The 17,666-nt window shown below is 42.6% G+C and overlaps 1 protein-coding gene across 3 annotated transcripts in view; it reads right to left on the reverse strand.

Moving 5' to 3' along the window:
* ARL15 (ARF like GTPase 15) overlaps positions 1-17,231 on the reverse strand; it is a 432,647-nt gene extending 415,416 nt beyond the window's left edge. For all 3 annotated transcript variants that reach the window (XM_024119582.3, XM_024119575.3, XM_055086555.1), the window contains exon 1: positions 17,111-17,231. In XM_024119582.3, the coding sequence (XP_023975350.1) occupies positions 17,111-17,158 (48 nt within the window). In that variant the 5' untranslated portion in view covers positions 17,159-17,231. The remainder of the gene's footprint in view (positions 1-17,110) is intronic.
* Positions 17,232-17,666: the final 435 nt, after the last annotated feature.

The raw sequence follows: 17,666 nt of genomic DNA on the forward strand, positions 1-17,666 counted from the left end.
CTCCGTGGCATGTGGGATCTTCCCGGACCGGGGCACGAACCCGTGTCCCCTGCATCGGCAGGCGGGCTCTCAACCACTGCGCCACCAGGGAAGCCCATCGAGACTTTTTTAATTGAAGTATAGTTGATGTACAATATTACATAAGTTACGTGTGTACAATATAGTGATTCACGATTTGTAAAGGTTATATTCCACTTGTAATTATTATAAAATATTGGCTATATTTCCCATGTTGTATAATATATGCTTGTAGCTTATTTTATACATAATAGTTTGTACCTCTTAATCCGCTACTATCTTGCCCCTCCCCTCCTTCCCTCTCCCCACTGGTAACCACTAGTTTGTTGTTTATATCTGCAACCATATCCACTCTTAAAAGAATATTCATTTGCTGTTACTGCTGTTGTTTTAAAAATCACTCACTGCAATAATATAAAGCAATTGGGATAAATGATCTTTGCCTCAGAGATGAACTCTTAAGCACTGTGGATTTGGGAAAAAGAGAATTGCTTTAAAACAGATGAGAGATTCAAACCATCAATGAGCTTGTTAAATCTTCTTGATTCTTATCCCCAGCATTTCTTCACAATCATGCCTTTTTACGTTGGTTTATTCAAGACAACTTTTGTACAAAGAATTAAAATATGCATCACTTCTTACACAGCTCTTTATAATTTCAACTTTTTTAGCAACTTGTTGCATTATACTTGTGGCTCTCCTAGGTCACAAAGAATCCAATTTGAAGAGCTTTAAAATCAGGAGCTGAAGATCTCACTTCTTGACATGGGAATCAAAAGAGAAAATTTTTACTGAGTCTGTTTTATGAAACTATTCAAAGTGGATATTAAACTCACATAATTATTTACAATAAAGTTCAGTACTTAGAAGTCAAGAAACGGAAAATATCCACCTATGGGTATTTTCAAAGATGACCAATAAAGTTAGGCATTCCCCCCAAATAAAGTCATATTTGGGAGAAAAGTAAAATATCACTAGCACAGGAATCGATTTCCCACACGCTCAGGCTGCAAAAAAAATTGCAGCCTGAATCCACAGAAATGATAGAGAACAGCTCCTCTTCAGGCTCATGAAGTACTATAATCCTGCCCACAGCCCAAGGTCAGCTCACAGGGGCCCTGAAAAAGTTAGGAAACCCAAAGGAAGTCCAGGAGTGATCAAATAATCCTCTCAATGACCCAGTCTTTAAAACACGCATCTCGAAAACCCAAACAAATCATGGGGAAAATCATGTTACATTAAGAGAAATATTACTGGTGAACAACATAGATGTACAATATTTCTATGTGAAATAAAACAGAGAGGAAAAGAATTTCAGTCATCACAAGAGGTTTTCTACGTCTAGCACAATGACTTGAAAAACAGAACCAGGCGCATTCAGGAAACATTCAAAATGACGACATTATCCAATAAATCAGCTCACTGCTCTGTCGTCTACAACAGGGGGTCTCCAACCCTGGCGCCACTGTTAGGAACCGGACCGCACAGCAGGAGGTGAGCGGCAGGCGAGTAAGCAAAGCCTCATCTGACACTCCCCATTGCTAGCATTACCACCTGAAGTAGCTGGCTGCAGTGATATACTAAAACAAGCCCCTCTTTGGTATTTTATATCCAGTCTTCCCTGGTTTCCTGAAATTCCTTAGGACATGATCTGAATGGATGTTTATCAGCATGCCTGTCAACCACACGACAAAACCTGTTAGAAATCAGGGGTCAGTGAGCCCAGTCGTCAGCATACACTGCATACTGGCTCAGGTCTCTACTCTGCAAGTAGCCAGTTATAGGTGCAGAACACAAATGCCAGTATAAAGGCGTACAATGTGTGGGCTTTCCTCCTCGAATCTGAAAAGGGGAAAATCAAGGCCCGTTGCACGTAGTAGACATGGAACATGGCCAGCAGGATGCAGCTGGGCCAGTGGTTGAAGCGCTCGGCCGGCGGGATCAGCCCCGCGAGGGCAGCTCCTGCACCGCCTGACCCATCCGTGGAAAAACTGTCTTCCATGAAACCAGTCCCTGGTGCCAAAAAGGTTGGGGACCACTGGTCTACAACATGCCGCCTCTCAGGAAACATTCGTAATGGAAGAAGGGATAAGAGAGCTGGCCAATCACATGCTAGGAAAAAAGTTCTCACAAGCAGAAACTTGACTCTCAAACTGTTTGAGTCCAACAAAAGAGAAGTTGAAAGTTCCAAACAAGAGCGTAATTCTAAAGTAGGACCTCAGAAAACTTGCCCACTTTGTTTAAAGTAAGTTGGCTCATTTAGCCAAACTTACATAACAGCTGTAGGCAGAATTGGCCTGAAGAGATGTGGGCCACCCTCTGCCATGCCAGGACCTTTCACCCCTATAAATCAGAAATAGCTGCCACTTAACCCATCAACAAGCAGCTGCAATATCGTTAACCTAGTTACTCCATACTATGTTTATTAGGTGGAGGCAGAAAGAGTTTTGAAAAGCTGGTATTGGAAAAATGAATAGAATCAGAGTGGGAACATTTTGGTGACAATAGTACCATAAATCCTTGTTTTATAAAGAAAGTTCCAATTCAATAATAGCAAACACTTTTACCTTGCTCATGGAACTAGTCTCTCTACTGAATGCTTTATATATTTTAACTCAACTCTGAGTGGTAGGTACTATTATGCCCATTTCGCATATGAGGAAACAGGCACAGAGGCTGCACAGCAGGTAAGTGACAGAGCTAGAATGCAAATGCAGGGAGTCCGACTCCAAGGTCAGTGCCCTTAAATATTACTCTGTGCAGCCTCTCAGACCAACCACTGACTTAGCAGCTATCTTGTGTACCTATGTCGGGCTCTGGGGACACAAAGAGGCCCACAACCCAGCCCTGCACTGTGACACACTGTGCTTTGTCCGGTAACAGAGATAGGAACCAAGGCCTGAGGCAGGGCTGTAGTTGGCCCGTTAGCACCTCTGTGCCAGTGCACTATGGCAACCTTGGCAAGCTGGGCAGGGGATGGACTGCAGGCGTGCTTGCCCCCTCGGCCGGGCACCTCCGTGTGGTGTCCCGTGAGCTTAACTGTCTACGGCAGCCCCAGGAGCAGCCCTGGAAGGAGCCTCAATTCAGTTCTGGCAGTGGAAGACTGCAAGAGAGAAGGCTTAAATTAGAGTAGGAGGGAAAAGGTGAACTCTCCAACCAAAAATTATTTCTACAACATGACCCTCTGTGATCACTTTAACTAGACAGAAGCCAGGCTCACACACGTCTCTGCAGCTTTAACAGTGCATCCGAATTACTATGCGATTGTTCCGGACATGTCACATGCAGGTTAGCTCACAGGCTGCCCTGACAAATGGCCCTAAGCAGGCTGCCTTCACAAAACCAACTCCTGGTCCCAACAAGCTGCCTGTGACTGGCTTTCGGTCCAGTGGAAAGGTCTGGGCCATCCTCGTCAGCTTCTGGACTCGGCAGCTCGAACCACCAGTTCTCTGCCCTGGGAGACGGGTGCCAGGGACTTCGAAGGACCCAAACTCCAGGCACCCTCCAAGGAGATGTAGCCCGTGTGAGAGACAGATGTCCACAGTGCATCCCTTGAGAGAGCCCCGTCCCCTCACTCACTGGGGACCAGGACTCCTTTGCAAGTACAACCACTCTTAGCAGAAAAGTAGGCTGAGGGTCTTAAGAATCAGGTACTTGAGCTGTGGGTTTATTTATCTGAACTAGGACTCCCTCCTTGCAACACAACCAACTTGGGCCTCCCTTCTCCCATCTCCTTGACCAGGGAGCTGCTAGATCAAATTATTCTGGGAAAACATCCGCCTGACTGCACCATCTTCCAGATCACCGTTACCCTTACCCCACGCTGCTCTGTGTCTCCTCTCCAGCAAGCCAGCCTCGGGCAAGTCCATTCCCTCCCCAGTCTCTCCACAGAGCCCTCTGCCCTAGGGTCGTGGTGGTACAGGTCCGGATGTGGTGTAGTTAATAAATGCATTAATTATGCATATTGGTGAAGAGGGAGGGCTTTGAAGCAAGACTTCCTGGGTTCAAAGCCTGACTCTGCCACTTCCTAGCTGTATTTCCTTCAACAAGTTGCTTAACCTTTCCATGTCTCAGTTTTAACATCTGAAAAATAGCAATGATACCTACCTCATAGGATCCTTAGAAAGTGCCTGCCAATATAAATGCTGTGAAGGGGTTTTCATTGTTGTTGCTACGATGACAGTAAGGGGGGTGGCAGAGAAAGAGGTGTCAGGCACTGTTCTGGAATACATGTATTATTTTAGTTAATCCTCACAACAAGAGGTAGTTACTCTTACTATCCCCACTTTACAGAGGAGGAAGGTGAGGCGTTGAGAAGTTAAGTAACTTTGCCAAAGCTACAGTGGTAGAGCCAGGTGGGCAGTTCAGCCCAAAGCCTGCAGCACTCAAACGTGAAACAAACTCCTCTACACCCACAGAACTTCGTTAAATGCCGCCCCCGCCCCCACCTTGTGGCCTGTGTACAGAAATCCTGTGTACAGGATTTCTTTCTGGGGTGATAAAAACGTTGTGGAATTAGATGTGGTTGATGGTTGCACAACTTCATGATTATATTAAAAACCACTGAATTGTACACTTCAAAAGGGTGAACTGTTATCTTGTAAATAACCTATAATGGAAAATAATCTAAAAAAGGAATAGATTTATATATATAACTGAATCACTTTGCTGTATATCTGAAACTAACATGATACTGCAAATCAACTATATTTCAATAAAAAAAATTTTTTTTAAGGGAAAAACAAGAACAGCCTAGCTGAACCCAATTTACCTCCAGATTCATGAGTAAAATAAATGACCGTTATTAAGCCACTGTTTTAAGGTACTCTGTTATTCAGGAATGGATAACCAGAATGATGCTCAAACCAAAAACCTGAAAATTATCCCTAAAATCTCCTTTGTTCTCATCTTCTACATCCAATTCCAAACTCCTGGCAATTCGCAAAATGTTGCTTAAATCCACCTACTTTTCTGCATCCTTCCTGCCCCTACTTGGCTGTGAATACCATCATTTCATTCCTGAATCGGGACACCATCTTCTTTTTTTTTTTTTGCAGTACGCAGGCCTCTCACTGTTGTGGCCTCTCCCGTTGCAGAGCACAGGCTCCGGACACGCAGGTTCAGCAGCCATGGCTCACGGGCCCAGCCGCTCCATGGCATGTGGGATCTTCCCGGACCGGGGCACGAACCCGTGTCCCCTGCATCGGCAGGCGGGCTCTCAACCACTGCGCCACCAGGGAAGTCCCCGGACAGCACCTTCTTAACTGGTCTTCTTCCTCCAGTCTGGCTGCCCTTTCCAATCCTTCTCCACAGTGCAGCCAGATCTGACCATGTCACTCTAGGCAAACTTTAAAGATTCCCACGATATGACTGTAGAGGGACTCTGCAGCTCAAGTGTAGACACTGTTCCTGACTCTGCTCCAGCCACACTGAGCCATGGGAGTTCCTTGAAGTGACAGAGTTACCCCCAAGTCCCTGCACAAGCTGTTCCTTCCCCCTGGCCCTGGCCCTGCCTGTCACTTGGCCAACTCTACTCAACTACAATGTTGCAGATTAAAAATGGCTCCTCTGAAAAGCTCTCCTTGGCCCTCAAGTCTAAGTTTCCCTTTCATATACCCCATTAGTAACCTTTATTTCCCTCTGAATAGAATATGCCACTCCAAAACATAACTGCTTATTTTTCATCTCTACAAGAGTATAAGTTCCTTGAGGGCAGGCCAATGTCTTATTCACTTGTATATCCCTAGTGCCCAGGACAGCACCAGAACCTAGAAGGCTTATAAAAAATTAGAGCTGTTTGAGTGAATGAATGATAATTATGTAAAGACAAATTTATGATCACTTAAAGAATTAGTAAGAATGGAAAAAAGAAGAAAGTTATTCCAAGAAGGATACAAGATGACTGGGAAATATTCTGAAATAAAAGAAACATTTAGGATTATCTAATTAATCCCACCTTTTTATAGATGAAGAAATTTAAGACAATAACACTGACTGGTTTGCCCAAATCTCACACTTAGTTGTTTCAAAGCCAGGAATACAATCAGGTCAACCAACCTCCAAAGTACCTCTTTCAGCGTTTCAGGATTTTCAAATGAATCACACAACTAAATAACGTAGGAATTTCAGACTATGGCCAAGTAATTTCTCCAAATTAAAAAAATCTGCCTTATAATCCTCTTGTATTATATTGTTCTCATGCCTGAACACACGGATGTAGCTCTGGGCAACTTTACATTTCTTTAGCGTACACACTCATCAGATTAAGTAAAGGACTGACAATGTAAAGACTTTATGAGGACACGGAATAACTGGAACTCTTACACTACTGGTACAAGTCTAATTGGTACAACCACTTTGGAAAAAGTTTGGTGGTATTTAGTAAATCTAAACATATGTATGCCCTGTGAACCTGAAATTCTACTTTACCCAACAGAAATGAGTGTTTATTTCCACCAAAACCATGCACAAGAATGTCTGTAGCAGCTTTATTCCAAATATCCCCAAACTGGAAACAACCTAAATGCCCATGAACAAAAGAATGGATAGGTTAGTAATAGTATATTCATACAATATTGCATTGCAACTAAAAGGAACAAACTACTGATTCACTCAACATGGATGGATTACACAGGCATGCTGAGTGAAAGAAATCACACACAAAAGAATACATAGCTGTGATTCCATTTATATTAAGTTCAAAATCAGGCAAAACCAATACTGCCTGGGAAGGAACACAGAGAGCCTTCTGGGGTATTAGAAAGGTTTTACATCTCCACCTGGGGTGGTTACAAGACACAGGTACATATAAATTCATCTAGCTGTACCTTTAAGGCTGTACACATTACTGTATGCAAATCACACTTCAATTAAAAAGAAGACAAAAAAAAAAAGACAACAATTTGGTGAATAAAAAATTTGATTAGAAAAAAATAAGTGCACATTACCTTTATGTAACACCTTATTTTCATGAAGTACAGTATAAACATTCTCATTCAACCCTACAGCCCTATGTTAAAAGTTTTTTTGCAAATAAGATTCTCATTTACTAGTCATAATTACTATCTTTAAAAATACCTGAATCAGTGAAGAAAAAAGGAAATAAACATTAAGTGATAGTAAAAATTAACTTTTAACATTCTTTTGGGGACTAGAAGTCCTAATATGAGTAATTTGCAGAACAGACAAAAAAACATGTTTTATCCAAGGTCAAGGACAAATCTTTTATGCCCAGCTCTTAAAATGTACAAGAAAGTATGTGCTCCGACATAATGTTTAGTTACATTATTTCACAAAAATTGTACACTGCCATTTCTGGAGAGTATAAAAATCCCCACGGTGTCACTGAAGGGCGGGGGGGCAGGCGGAGGGCAGAATCCAAGACATACACAAGGAGAAAGAGAGAGACTCGCTTTATCTACACTTGCCCCCCTTCTGTTAATGCCATTATACTGAGTCGTATGGACTCCTACACCAATCGGTATAGAAATTATAATGCGATTTTTTAAAAAACACACTTAATAATCAATAGTCATCACAGAGGCTCTGATGCTATCTGAATTTTTCAAATGAGGAAATTGTAGTTCGGATTAATTTGTCTTAGACCAGGTTCCCAGTATTTGGGGTTTTAGAAATAAGTACATTCTAAATATATACATACATACAAACCTGAGGATGGATAAGGATTGTCATCTTTTTATTCTGACAGGTAATAACATTTTGAGAGCAAGAGAGAGAGAGATACTATCGTTCACTATCATCAGAATAGACAGCATATTCTAATATCTACACAAAGTTGGAAAGATATAATCTCATATTTTTAAGACTATAAATTAAATGTACAATGACTTTGTAACACTCTGACTTTTCCTTTTTGCTATGGACTGACATTTGGAAAACAACTCGTATTACTCAGGTAACAGGTGGAACATCTAGAAATCAAATACAGGACTTCAAACTTTTTCTTCTCTATCACACAATAAAATACGTACAGATTAAGATTATAGATGTGTCACCAACCCTCATAACAAATGAGGCAGCTGGGACTACTCAATTTCTCCTGACCCTCAGTTTCGTCAACCATAAAACAAGAATACAAGTTCCTACACCTCTCAGTGGGTGGCTGAAAAGACCGAACAAATGGTGAATGTATATTAAGCACTTCCTGCCGAATCTAGGACAGAGTAAATTCTCAATCAATATTAATTATTATCATTATCACCGTCTTTACTATTACATAACTTTAACTTAACAAACAGCAGCTGATTATATCCAGGCACGGTTTATTAACTTATTTAATCCATAAGTCAAAGCTTTAAAATGCAGGTACCTTTCGACTCTGCATAAAATCTACTAGAGGGCTTCCCTGGTGGCGCAGTGGTTGCGCGTCCGCCTGCCGATGCAGGGGAACCGGGTTCGCGCCCCGGTCTGGGAGGATCCCACATGCCGCGGAGCGGCTGGGCCCGTGAGCCATGGCCGCTGAGCCTGCGCGTCCGGAGCCTGTGCTCCGCAACGGGAGAGGCCGCAGCAGGGGGAGGCCCGCATACCACAAAAAAAAAAAAAAAAATCTACTAGAACATGATCATAAAAATACTCCAAAGGATTAGAAACACTGCATGTAATAATCTCCCTTTTTGAGACACACCATGTATATTTGCATACTAAAGGCTGTACAATAAACTTGTTTAACTTTGTTTGACCCAGTTTCCAAATTTACTTGGCATTGAAACCTCTTTTTGAAACCACAGAACAATACACTATCACAAAAAATCCAAGAGTTTATATGGAATGTCCACTGCAGCATTATTTATAACAAACATTAACAAAATAAAACAAAAATTTACACAAACATAAAATATTCAATGAAAAGGTGATTAGTTAAGAAAATTATGGTTTATGGGTATAATGCAGAAAATTAATGTTGCAGAAGAGAAACTTAAACATAAGCGTAAAAAGCAAGTTATAAAACTATATCTTCATTATAATTCAGGATTGAAAAATATTAATCGGATCTCTGTGGGTTGCTTGGATTACAGATATATATTTTTTCCATTGTGCTTGGCTGTGTTTTCCAAATTTCCTCACTACACTTTTACTTTAATAATAAATATGTTACCAAAATAATCTCATTCCTTACACAGGCAAGAATATATATGTACATGTGTTAATATGATTACAAAATGACTGCTCTAAACTGTAAAACAAACTGAATCATAAAGGACTGATATTCACATAAAATTTCATTAAACAATTTATATGACTCATTGTGTGGTACTAAAAACAAGTAAACACACACACGCAAAATCATGCCTCAAAACCAACACCCATTCTTTTCTTTGAGCTTCTCACAAAATTCAAATAAGATCTCTACATATAAAACCAGAAATGGTAATATCCAAACTAGAACTATAAAACAAATATCTCCAGACACATACAATAACATTTGTTAACCTTATAAACATTAGAGGGGCTTCCCTGGTGGCGCAGTGGTTGAGAGTCCGCCTGCCGATGCAGAGGACACGGGTTCGTGCCCCTGTCCGGGAGGATCCCACATGCCGCAGAGCGGCTGGGCCCGTGAGCCATGGCCGCTGAGCCTGCGCGTCCGGAGCCTGTGCTCCGCAACGGGAGAGGCCACAGCAGTGAGAGGCCCGCGTACCGCAAAAAAAAAAACAAAAAAAAAAATTAGAGAAATAAAACAAGTTTCAGGAAGATAAGGATGGTCTGCTACAATTCCTTTAAAATTAACACACACAGAACAATACTATATATTGTTTACGCATTCATGCAAATATAATAAAAATGCAAAAACACACATGAGAATGCTACCCACTAGCTTTGGGATAGCTGTCACCACTGAGGACAGAGGAAGAAAAGCATGGGACAGCAGAAGGCTTTCGCCTTAAAGTTTCTTTCTTTTTTTTTTTTAAAGAGCACCAGAGTTTTGAAGTTAAAATGGCCAAATGCTAACAACTTCAATCAGGGAGGTAGGTACACAGAAATGTGTTTTCTTATTTTCTGTACTTTTTCTAAATACTTGTATTTATTAAAAATAAAACTTTGAAAGAATTGTATTTTGCTTTAGCTCCTGACTCCATGTGCAGATTGATTAGGAACAGGTGCAGGCCTTCTGTGCCTCAATCAATGGTCCTGGGATGGCTCCAGACTGTCATCTGCTTCCTCCGGAGAGGCCAGAGAAGCAGCTATCTTGTTGAAAAAAGAACCCCCAGGAATCCCTCTGGGGGACCCATGGCCACAGTTGCTAGGATCTAAGTCCTCAACCCTGAGAGAAGCAATCCAGAAGTCAGAACCATTCCCAGCAAAGCTAGGGACAAAGGAACCTGATAAATGAGATGGTCCTGCAAATCCAACTTTTAGTTCCTATTTAGTTACTGTTAAAATCATGTGCTTTTGGCTGTGAGTCAAAGAGCAGAGTGCCAATGCTAATGCACGGGGTGAAGGAGAGAGTGGGTAAACAAACAAAAGCAAAATCAGTGAGCAAACTCTCTCACCTTAAGGTACAAACACATGTACTTCCCCAACTGAAGCGCGGCTGTCTGAGTTCCCAGGAGGACTTCTCCCAGGTGACAGCAGCAATCAAGCGACCTCTCAATTTCCAGCCCTGTGCCTGAAACATGGCCCCACTCACTCATCCTCTCAACAACTATTAATTATTGTTAGGTTGGCAGTACTGAACCATGCTTACGTGCATGGGCTTGGAATCCACCAAGCTAGGCTCGTACGCTTGCCCTGACACTCCACTGGTTACGTGGTCCTGGCCATTACCCCACCTCACAAAGCCTTAAGCTCCCTCTTTTCTAAGTCAGTAGTATCTGGTTAACAGGACTGCTGGGAGGATTAAATTGGGTGATGCAAGTGAAACACTTTGCACAGTACTTGGTACATGGTTCCTTATTTACCGGGCTCCAGACTCAATTCTGGTGATAAAAGGATGATCAAGATAGTCAGGGACCCTGCACTGATACATGTTACAGATTCAGTGATGAAAACATTCGCAAAGCACCCAAAATTAAGAGTTTCAAGATGGTAACCACAGAGCATAAAGCCAAGCATGGGGGATCTTCTAAGCCACATGCCCACGAAGCCAGCCCTGCCAGAAGTAAATGTGCTCAAACACTTTGCTGATACTCAGAAATGAGGGTCAACAAGAACTGGGCTTCTTAGATTCAACCAAACACCAGAAGCATTTAAGGAGATGCCTGGGCAGAGCACAGCATAACTGAGGGACTGCAGGCTCCAAAATAAAAGCCCATCATTAACTCAATTTGTGAGAAGTATCAGCATTTGTTAACTAAAATGCAGTTGCCAGACATTCCCTAAAAATCTTTTCTTCCTTCTAGTCTACCTCAAAAACAAACACTTTACAATTCATGTCACCAGGAGACTTTGCCCAACTGAAATCCATAAGCAAAAGGCTACTTGGGGCCTAGTGTCTGCTGGGCACAGACCCACTTCCCATCAGCACTTGGTTAAGGAGCAGAGCAGACTTCAAATAAACTGCCAAATAGATTCTGAGTCTCAGGGACTTCTGAGTCTTCAAAAGATGACTGGGGCTTGTGGCCCTGAAGGTGCCCTTGAAGTGACACTAGGGGGCGGAGTACCAGGGTGCCTGGAACCCATTTGTGGTCACTTGATGAAACATTGGATGGTGAAGGCCACCTCAGTGCCCAGAGTCAGGACATTACAGGGTGGGAGGCTCAGGACACAACACAGTTTTCTTTCTATCCGGCCTTCTCCTTAACAGTCATGTAGCAGAGCCAAGTCCTCGAGCACGTGGGAACATCAGTCAGCCTGCTCCTGGCACCTCAAGAAGCAGCATGGTATTTACATGAAATACACTGTAAAAATTTCAACTGCATTCCAACAGCTTTAACACCAAGCTGGAAGGAACGCAGTGAAGAGGGAGGGCTCTGGGGCCACAATCTCAGCTTATTACTTGTTAGCTGTGTGAACTTGGGGAAATTACACAACCTCTCTGAGTCTTGGTTTAATGCATTACACGTGGAAAGCACTTACATTATCTGGCACCACAGCAAGTGCTCAATAAATGTTAACTGATCTTACCCTCATAACTCCTATGCTTAATTCCCTCACCCCCCAGCATGCCTACAAGCACCTGGCTTAGGCGTCCTTCAGAATGCAAGCTCCCAGAGGGCAGGAATCATGTCCCCATGTGTCCTCTCTTGCGGACTCGTTCTACAAGCCTGGAACAATAGAAGGTCGAGAACCAGAAGTACTGCTTTATATCGCAGTTCCTGCTTCATGGTCTGGATATTTTTAAAACTTTTTTGATAAGAGAACTGTTTATTGTGTCCCCATTATTTTTATCTTATGATTTGTTAATAAAAGAATATCTACGTTACTGACTAATCCAGTTGCAGTTAAAATTTAAAAATATGTGGCCTATGTCATTATTTTACACATAGTCAGAACATATAAGTTATAATGTTCATAGTCATTCATGGTCAAAAACAGCACACTTTTAAGACAACAGAACATCAGATGAAGTCACAACTGTGCCTTCACTCCTCTTTTTGAATGGGCTCACTTACAACTTAGTAGAACCTGAGAGCTCTGTGTACATCAAGAGTTTCTGTTCTTGGTTGGTTGATTCCTTGGTTTGTATCCTGCCAATGGTGATGGATTTGTGCCGATCCACCTACCTTCTCTCACCTGATCTTCCCTATTGACACACATTTTTATAATGACAGGTACAGCCTGTGACCAAGAAACTAGACCAGATTCATCAACCTATACAAGGAAGAAAACTAGAACCCTGGCCTTATTATATCCCAAACCCAATACAGAGGTGCAATGATCATTACCTAACAATTAGCATCCAAGACTAATGAAGCACTTTTAGTTGTCACATTTTCAGGCCTAGCTTTGCATTTTACTTCACAGTGAAACAAAGAAAAACACATGAGAGAGAAACCTACCAGCAACCCAAGCAGCAGAGAGAACCCTACCAGCAAGCCAAGGAGCACATCAGAGGCAGCCTCCTCCCGCTGTGTCTACCCAACTGTCCTGCCACAGGTTCCTGTAGAGCCACCTGCCTGCCAGCCCTACAGCCAAGGGGATCCCAGCAGGGGGCTCATCGGCTCTGACTTTCAGGGTCATGCACAAAGCAGGGGTCCCATAAATATTTGTTAAATGGATTAAAGAAAATATCCGAATGTGGTTTTATTTTTATAGGTATTAAACAATCTCAAGAGAGTCTTGTGACTTCCTGCTTGCTGATGACACTCTAAATCTGTCCATATACTGAGACTAATTTAAAAGGTAGTCCAGGGACTTCCCTGGCCGTCCAGTGGTTAAGACGTCACCTTCCAAAGCAGGGGGTATGGGTTCGATCCCTGGTAGGGGAGCTAAGATCCCACGTGTCTTGGGGCCAAAAAACCAAAACATAAAACAGAAGCAATACTGTAACAAATTCAATAAAGACTTTAAAAATGGTCCACATCAAAACAAAAAAAAAACTTAAAATAAAATAAAAATTAAAAGGTAGCCCATTATTTACCACTGAAAGGTAATAGTCATTCCACAGGAGGTGTAAGAATAATATCAGCAACATAACCACATTATATTAACATTCTACATCTGATAAGCAACATGCTGTTTATAAATCACTTTCCCTCCATTGTCTCATGTAATCATCAACGGCATTACACAAAGCATAACCAATTTTATTGCTGTTATTTTGATGGCAGAAGGGGGGAAAAGGTAAAATCCAGGCCAATCAACATGAATCAGTACACAAAGAATGTTAAACCGAAAGGAATCTAGAAGTTGATCTTATCCAACTTTCCAGGAAAACATGGTAGACACGTTTTTCATTATAACTTGACTATTTTCTCCTACCATATTCAGAAAGCTCCACACATTGTCTTACTAATTCTACCTGTAAGAGAGACAGAAAGAAAGATGCTGGTACTGCCCTTTGAACAGCAGCAGAATCTTTACCTACAGACCTGACAGGTGTGCACATGGCCTTTAAAGCCCATCCTGAAAACGGGAAAAAGGTATGTGGCCTGCCAAGCAGATTCCCTCGTCAACCGGAAAAAACAAGATTTTTTATATTTAAATGGCCACTCAGCCTAAACAAATAATATCTTGATAATCTTAAAGTTAAGGGTAAAAGATACATTTTGCATTCCCCAGAGCAAAACACCTAATCCAAACAGATTTTATCTTGTCTTACTTTAGAAGCTGGAGAGAAAAGAAGAATTGTCCCTTCTGTCTCATATTCATTCAATTCAACAAATAAAGATTGGACACAGGGCGATACATATAATTATTTAGGATAAGCAAGTTACCATTATTTCCCTAAACTGAAATAAATGAAAACCCTATCCACCTTATCTGTCACCTCTAATTGAGAGCACTTCTTTTAAGTTAAAAAATCAACAGCAGCCTCTAAGATCAGAGAGCTTCATCAATTGTCTTAATATCTGCAATCTTAATGAAAGCTGTTAAAAACAGCACGTCTATGTTTCTCTCATTTCTCTTCCTCTCCACTCTCCTCCAAATGAAAAAGGTTAAATGATGACATCCAGCCTAAAGAACAATGCATACACACACACAGCCCCCTCTTCCAGCTTCCAACAGCAACAATAAGAAAGTCAAACACCGATTAAAAAGAAAAAAAGAAGAAAAGATGGCACACAAATTATTCCTGTCAAGTGATAGACAGCATACTTACTCTAGTCCACAAGCTCAACAAAATCTGAAGAGTCAAACTCGGAATGAAAGGTGCATCTTTTCTCTGGAAAGTAGGTAAAAGGACTTGGGAACTGATTTTTAAAATAAGATCCCAGACAGAGTCAATGAAATTCATTTTCATTTTTTAGAAATTGGTTTTTAATAAACACCATATAAACATTATGTACGAGCAAATGAATCCGTCTGAAAGGCAAGAAGAAAGGAATGGTGTGTGGAACATCATTTTCTCTGAGAGCTGATAAGCAAAACGTAAACACAGAAGACCACCTGAGGAGGGTTTCTTCTTTTAAACTTAATGTTGGATTTCCTTAAGTCTTTTCACAGAGGATATCTGGCACACTCATAAGAACTAATTTATTTCCTTTAAGAGTTTTTTTCTCACCGCCAGTGATGAGCCAAGTGATTTTTATGGGGCTGTTTCACTGCACTTGTGGATTTTTTTAAAAGCATAGGTAAGGTGACAAAATAATGATTTTTCAAAAATAGGGTGTATGGGGGCACGGCAGGTACAACAAAAAGGCCATGTCGAACTTGGGGCCCATTGATTCTGACACAAAACTGTTAGGAAACTGACAAAGAAATAATCTGCTTTTAAGGTAATCTAGAGCCCCACAAACATTCCTCCACCCACCCTTAGACTCTCCATCAGGAAATTAACCTGAATAATTAAACAGAGTCTTCCAATATTTTTTTCCCCATGCAATTTGCAAATTTAAAACTCACCCAGTAAATAAAATAATAAAATACCAGAACTACTTGAGTTCCTTTTTAGAAACTACTTTAGAATCCAAAATTAGCTTTCAATATTATAGGTAAGGGCAGCCCCTTCCAATTAGGTAATTATCCTCAACAAACTTTGGCTTTAATTCAGGCAGACTGCAAGACAAAGCCATGGTACTGTACTTGATAAGGCAAGCTACAAAATAATCAGTTATTTAATTCAGAAAATAATCTTTAAGAAACATCCAACAGCTCTCTTAACCTACATGGCACTTTGTATTTTAAAGAACCTCCTAATCAGATAATCCCCTTAACAGGCTCCCGTTATGGGCAGATAATGTCCCTTTATCACAAAAATAGAGGAAGTTACTGACATCAACAAATGAACAAAACAGAATTTGAACTCAGAATTTTTGACTCCCCTCGATTCACAAGGTCATGCATTAACTGCAGTAACCACCCCTCCCCACAAGACCACCAAACCAGGAAACTTTAGGGGAAATAAGCCCCAATACAAAATAACATTACAAAACCAGTCCTCGTCCAGCGTTTCTTGACTATGAAAGCATTCACAGTCTTTCTTAGTACAGAATTAAGTGTAATTCCTAGAAGGCACTGGCAAATCTCTGCCAGGCCAATCTGCAGTCAGAAACCAACTGCATGTGTTCAACAAGATGACAGGACGGTCAATGTTTTTTAACAATCTACTTCAACTCTGCATTGCAATAGCGGTTCCGGCTAACAAGGTAAACCTGGTAATTGTTTAGCATCGAACACAGCCAGAGTCAATGAGAATCCCCGTGAACACAAACATGCAGCTCTGGGGAAATAATTTCTGGAACAATACATGGTGCTTGCATAATTACACACACACACACACACAAAACAAGTGCTTTTTAAAGTAATGTTCAGTCCCAGCATTGTGCTGACACTTTTCCCACCTAAACTTCTCAGCATAAGCCTGGCCTAAAAAGCACAGGTGGGATCCAATTCGTGCACAGGGTAAAAGCGGCATGCATCCAAGGCAGGAACGGTGAGGCAATGCCTGCCCCTACTCAGTCCCTTCTACCCAGGCTGCGATGTAGATTAGTCCCATCTACTTTATGGTAATGTGTTTTTAAAACCTCGCGGCGACCGAGGTCATAGCTTTAGAGATCTAATAACAACCAAATGACCGGACCTGCCGGGCACTTAGTAAGCCATTCTGGTTATGGCTCTTTAATAGTACCTGGAGTTCTGCTAAAGGGAGAGGGGGAAACTCCTGCTTCCCGGGAAAGAAAAGTCCTCTGCGGGAGCGCAGGAAGAAGCAAGGAACCCGAACGCGAGCAAGGGACGCCCAGCCGCCGCGGCCCCATCTCTCCGGGAGCACCCGCGCGCCCCTCGCCCCACAGCACAGCTGGCCCGGGCCGCACCTTTACCTGTCAGCTCCACCACCCCCTCGGAGCTGCGGCCCCGCCGTCTCGGCTGCCGCCCCTCCGAGTCCCGGCACAGCTCTAGAGCTTGCTGCGGGAGAAAGAACCCCAAAGGCATCCCATCCCAAAGAAAGAAAGCAAAAAGGCTGTTCCTCCAGGCGGAGGGACATCGGGCACGTCGGAGTCCGAGAGGCGACACGCCACCCCTGCCCCGCACCTACCAGATAATCCATGTACAGAAACGCCTCAGTTATCCGGAGATCAGACATCCGGCAGCCTAGAGCATCCGGAACGGCTCCGAACCCGGAAAAAAAAAGCAGCGTCTCCGGCTGCGAGCGAACAGCCCCTGAAAAAGCAAGCAACAACGAAAATAGCCGAGAGCAGCCGAGGAGCCGAAGATTACACAAGGGGCGCGGCGATTGGCCGGATGGGCGGGCAGAAGGAAAAGAGAGCGCTCATTGGCTGTAGCGCCTATAAAAGGCAGGCCGCTGAGGGTGGATGGGGAGAAGCGCGGGAGCTGCCGGGCCGCTGGTTCCTGAAAGGAGGGCCGAGGAGGCGGGGGCTAGGGCGGCGCGGGCGGAAGAACGCGAGGGGAAGAGCGGAAAATCAGCCGGTGCTGTTGCCGCCCGAATTCTGTGTGCCTCCGTGATCTCCAAGTTGGGTAAATCTGAACCGAGCTGTGCACCAGTGCGAGAGATCCTTAGTGTCTCCTCCCATCATCCAGTAGGAAGCTCTGAAGCGTGGGAGGCGTAGTAGCCACAGATACTTGATGCCCTT

Source organism: Physeter macrocephalus, chromosome 8 (assembly GCF_002837175.3).
Source record: "Physeter macrocephalus isolate SW-GA chromosome 8, ASM283717v5, whole genome shotgun sequence".
In the NCBI taxonomy this organism is placed as follows: domain Eukaryota; kingdom Metazoa; phylum Chordata; class Mammalia; order Artiodactyla; family Physeteridae; genus Physeter; species Physeter macrocephalus.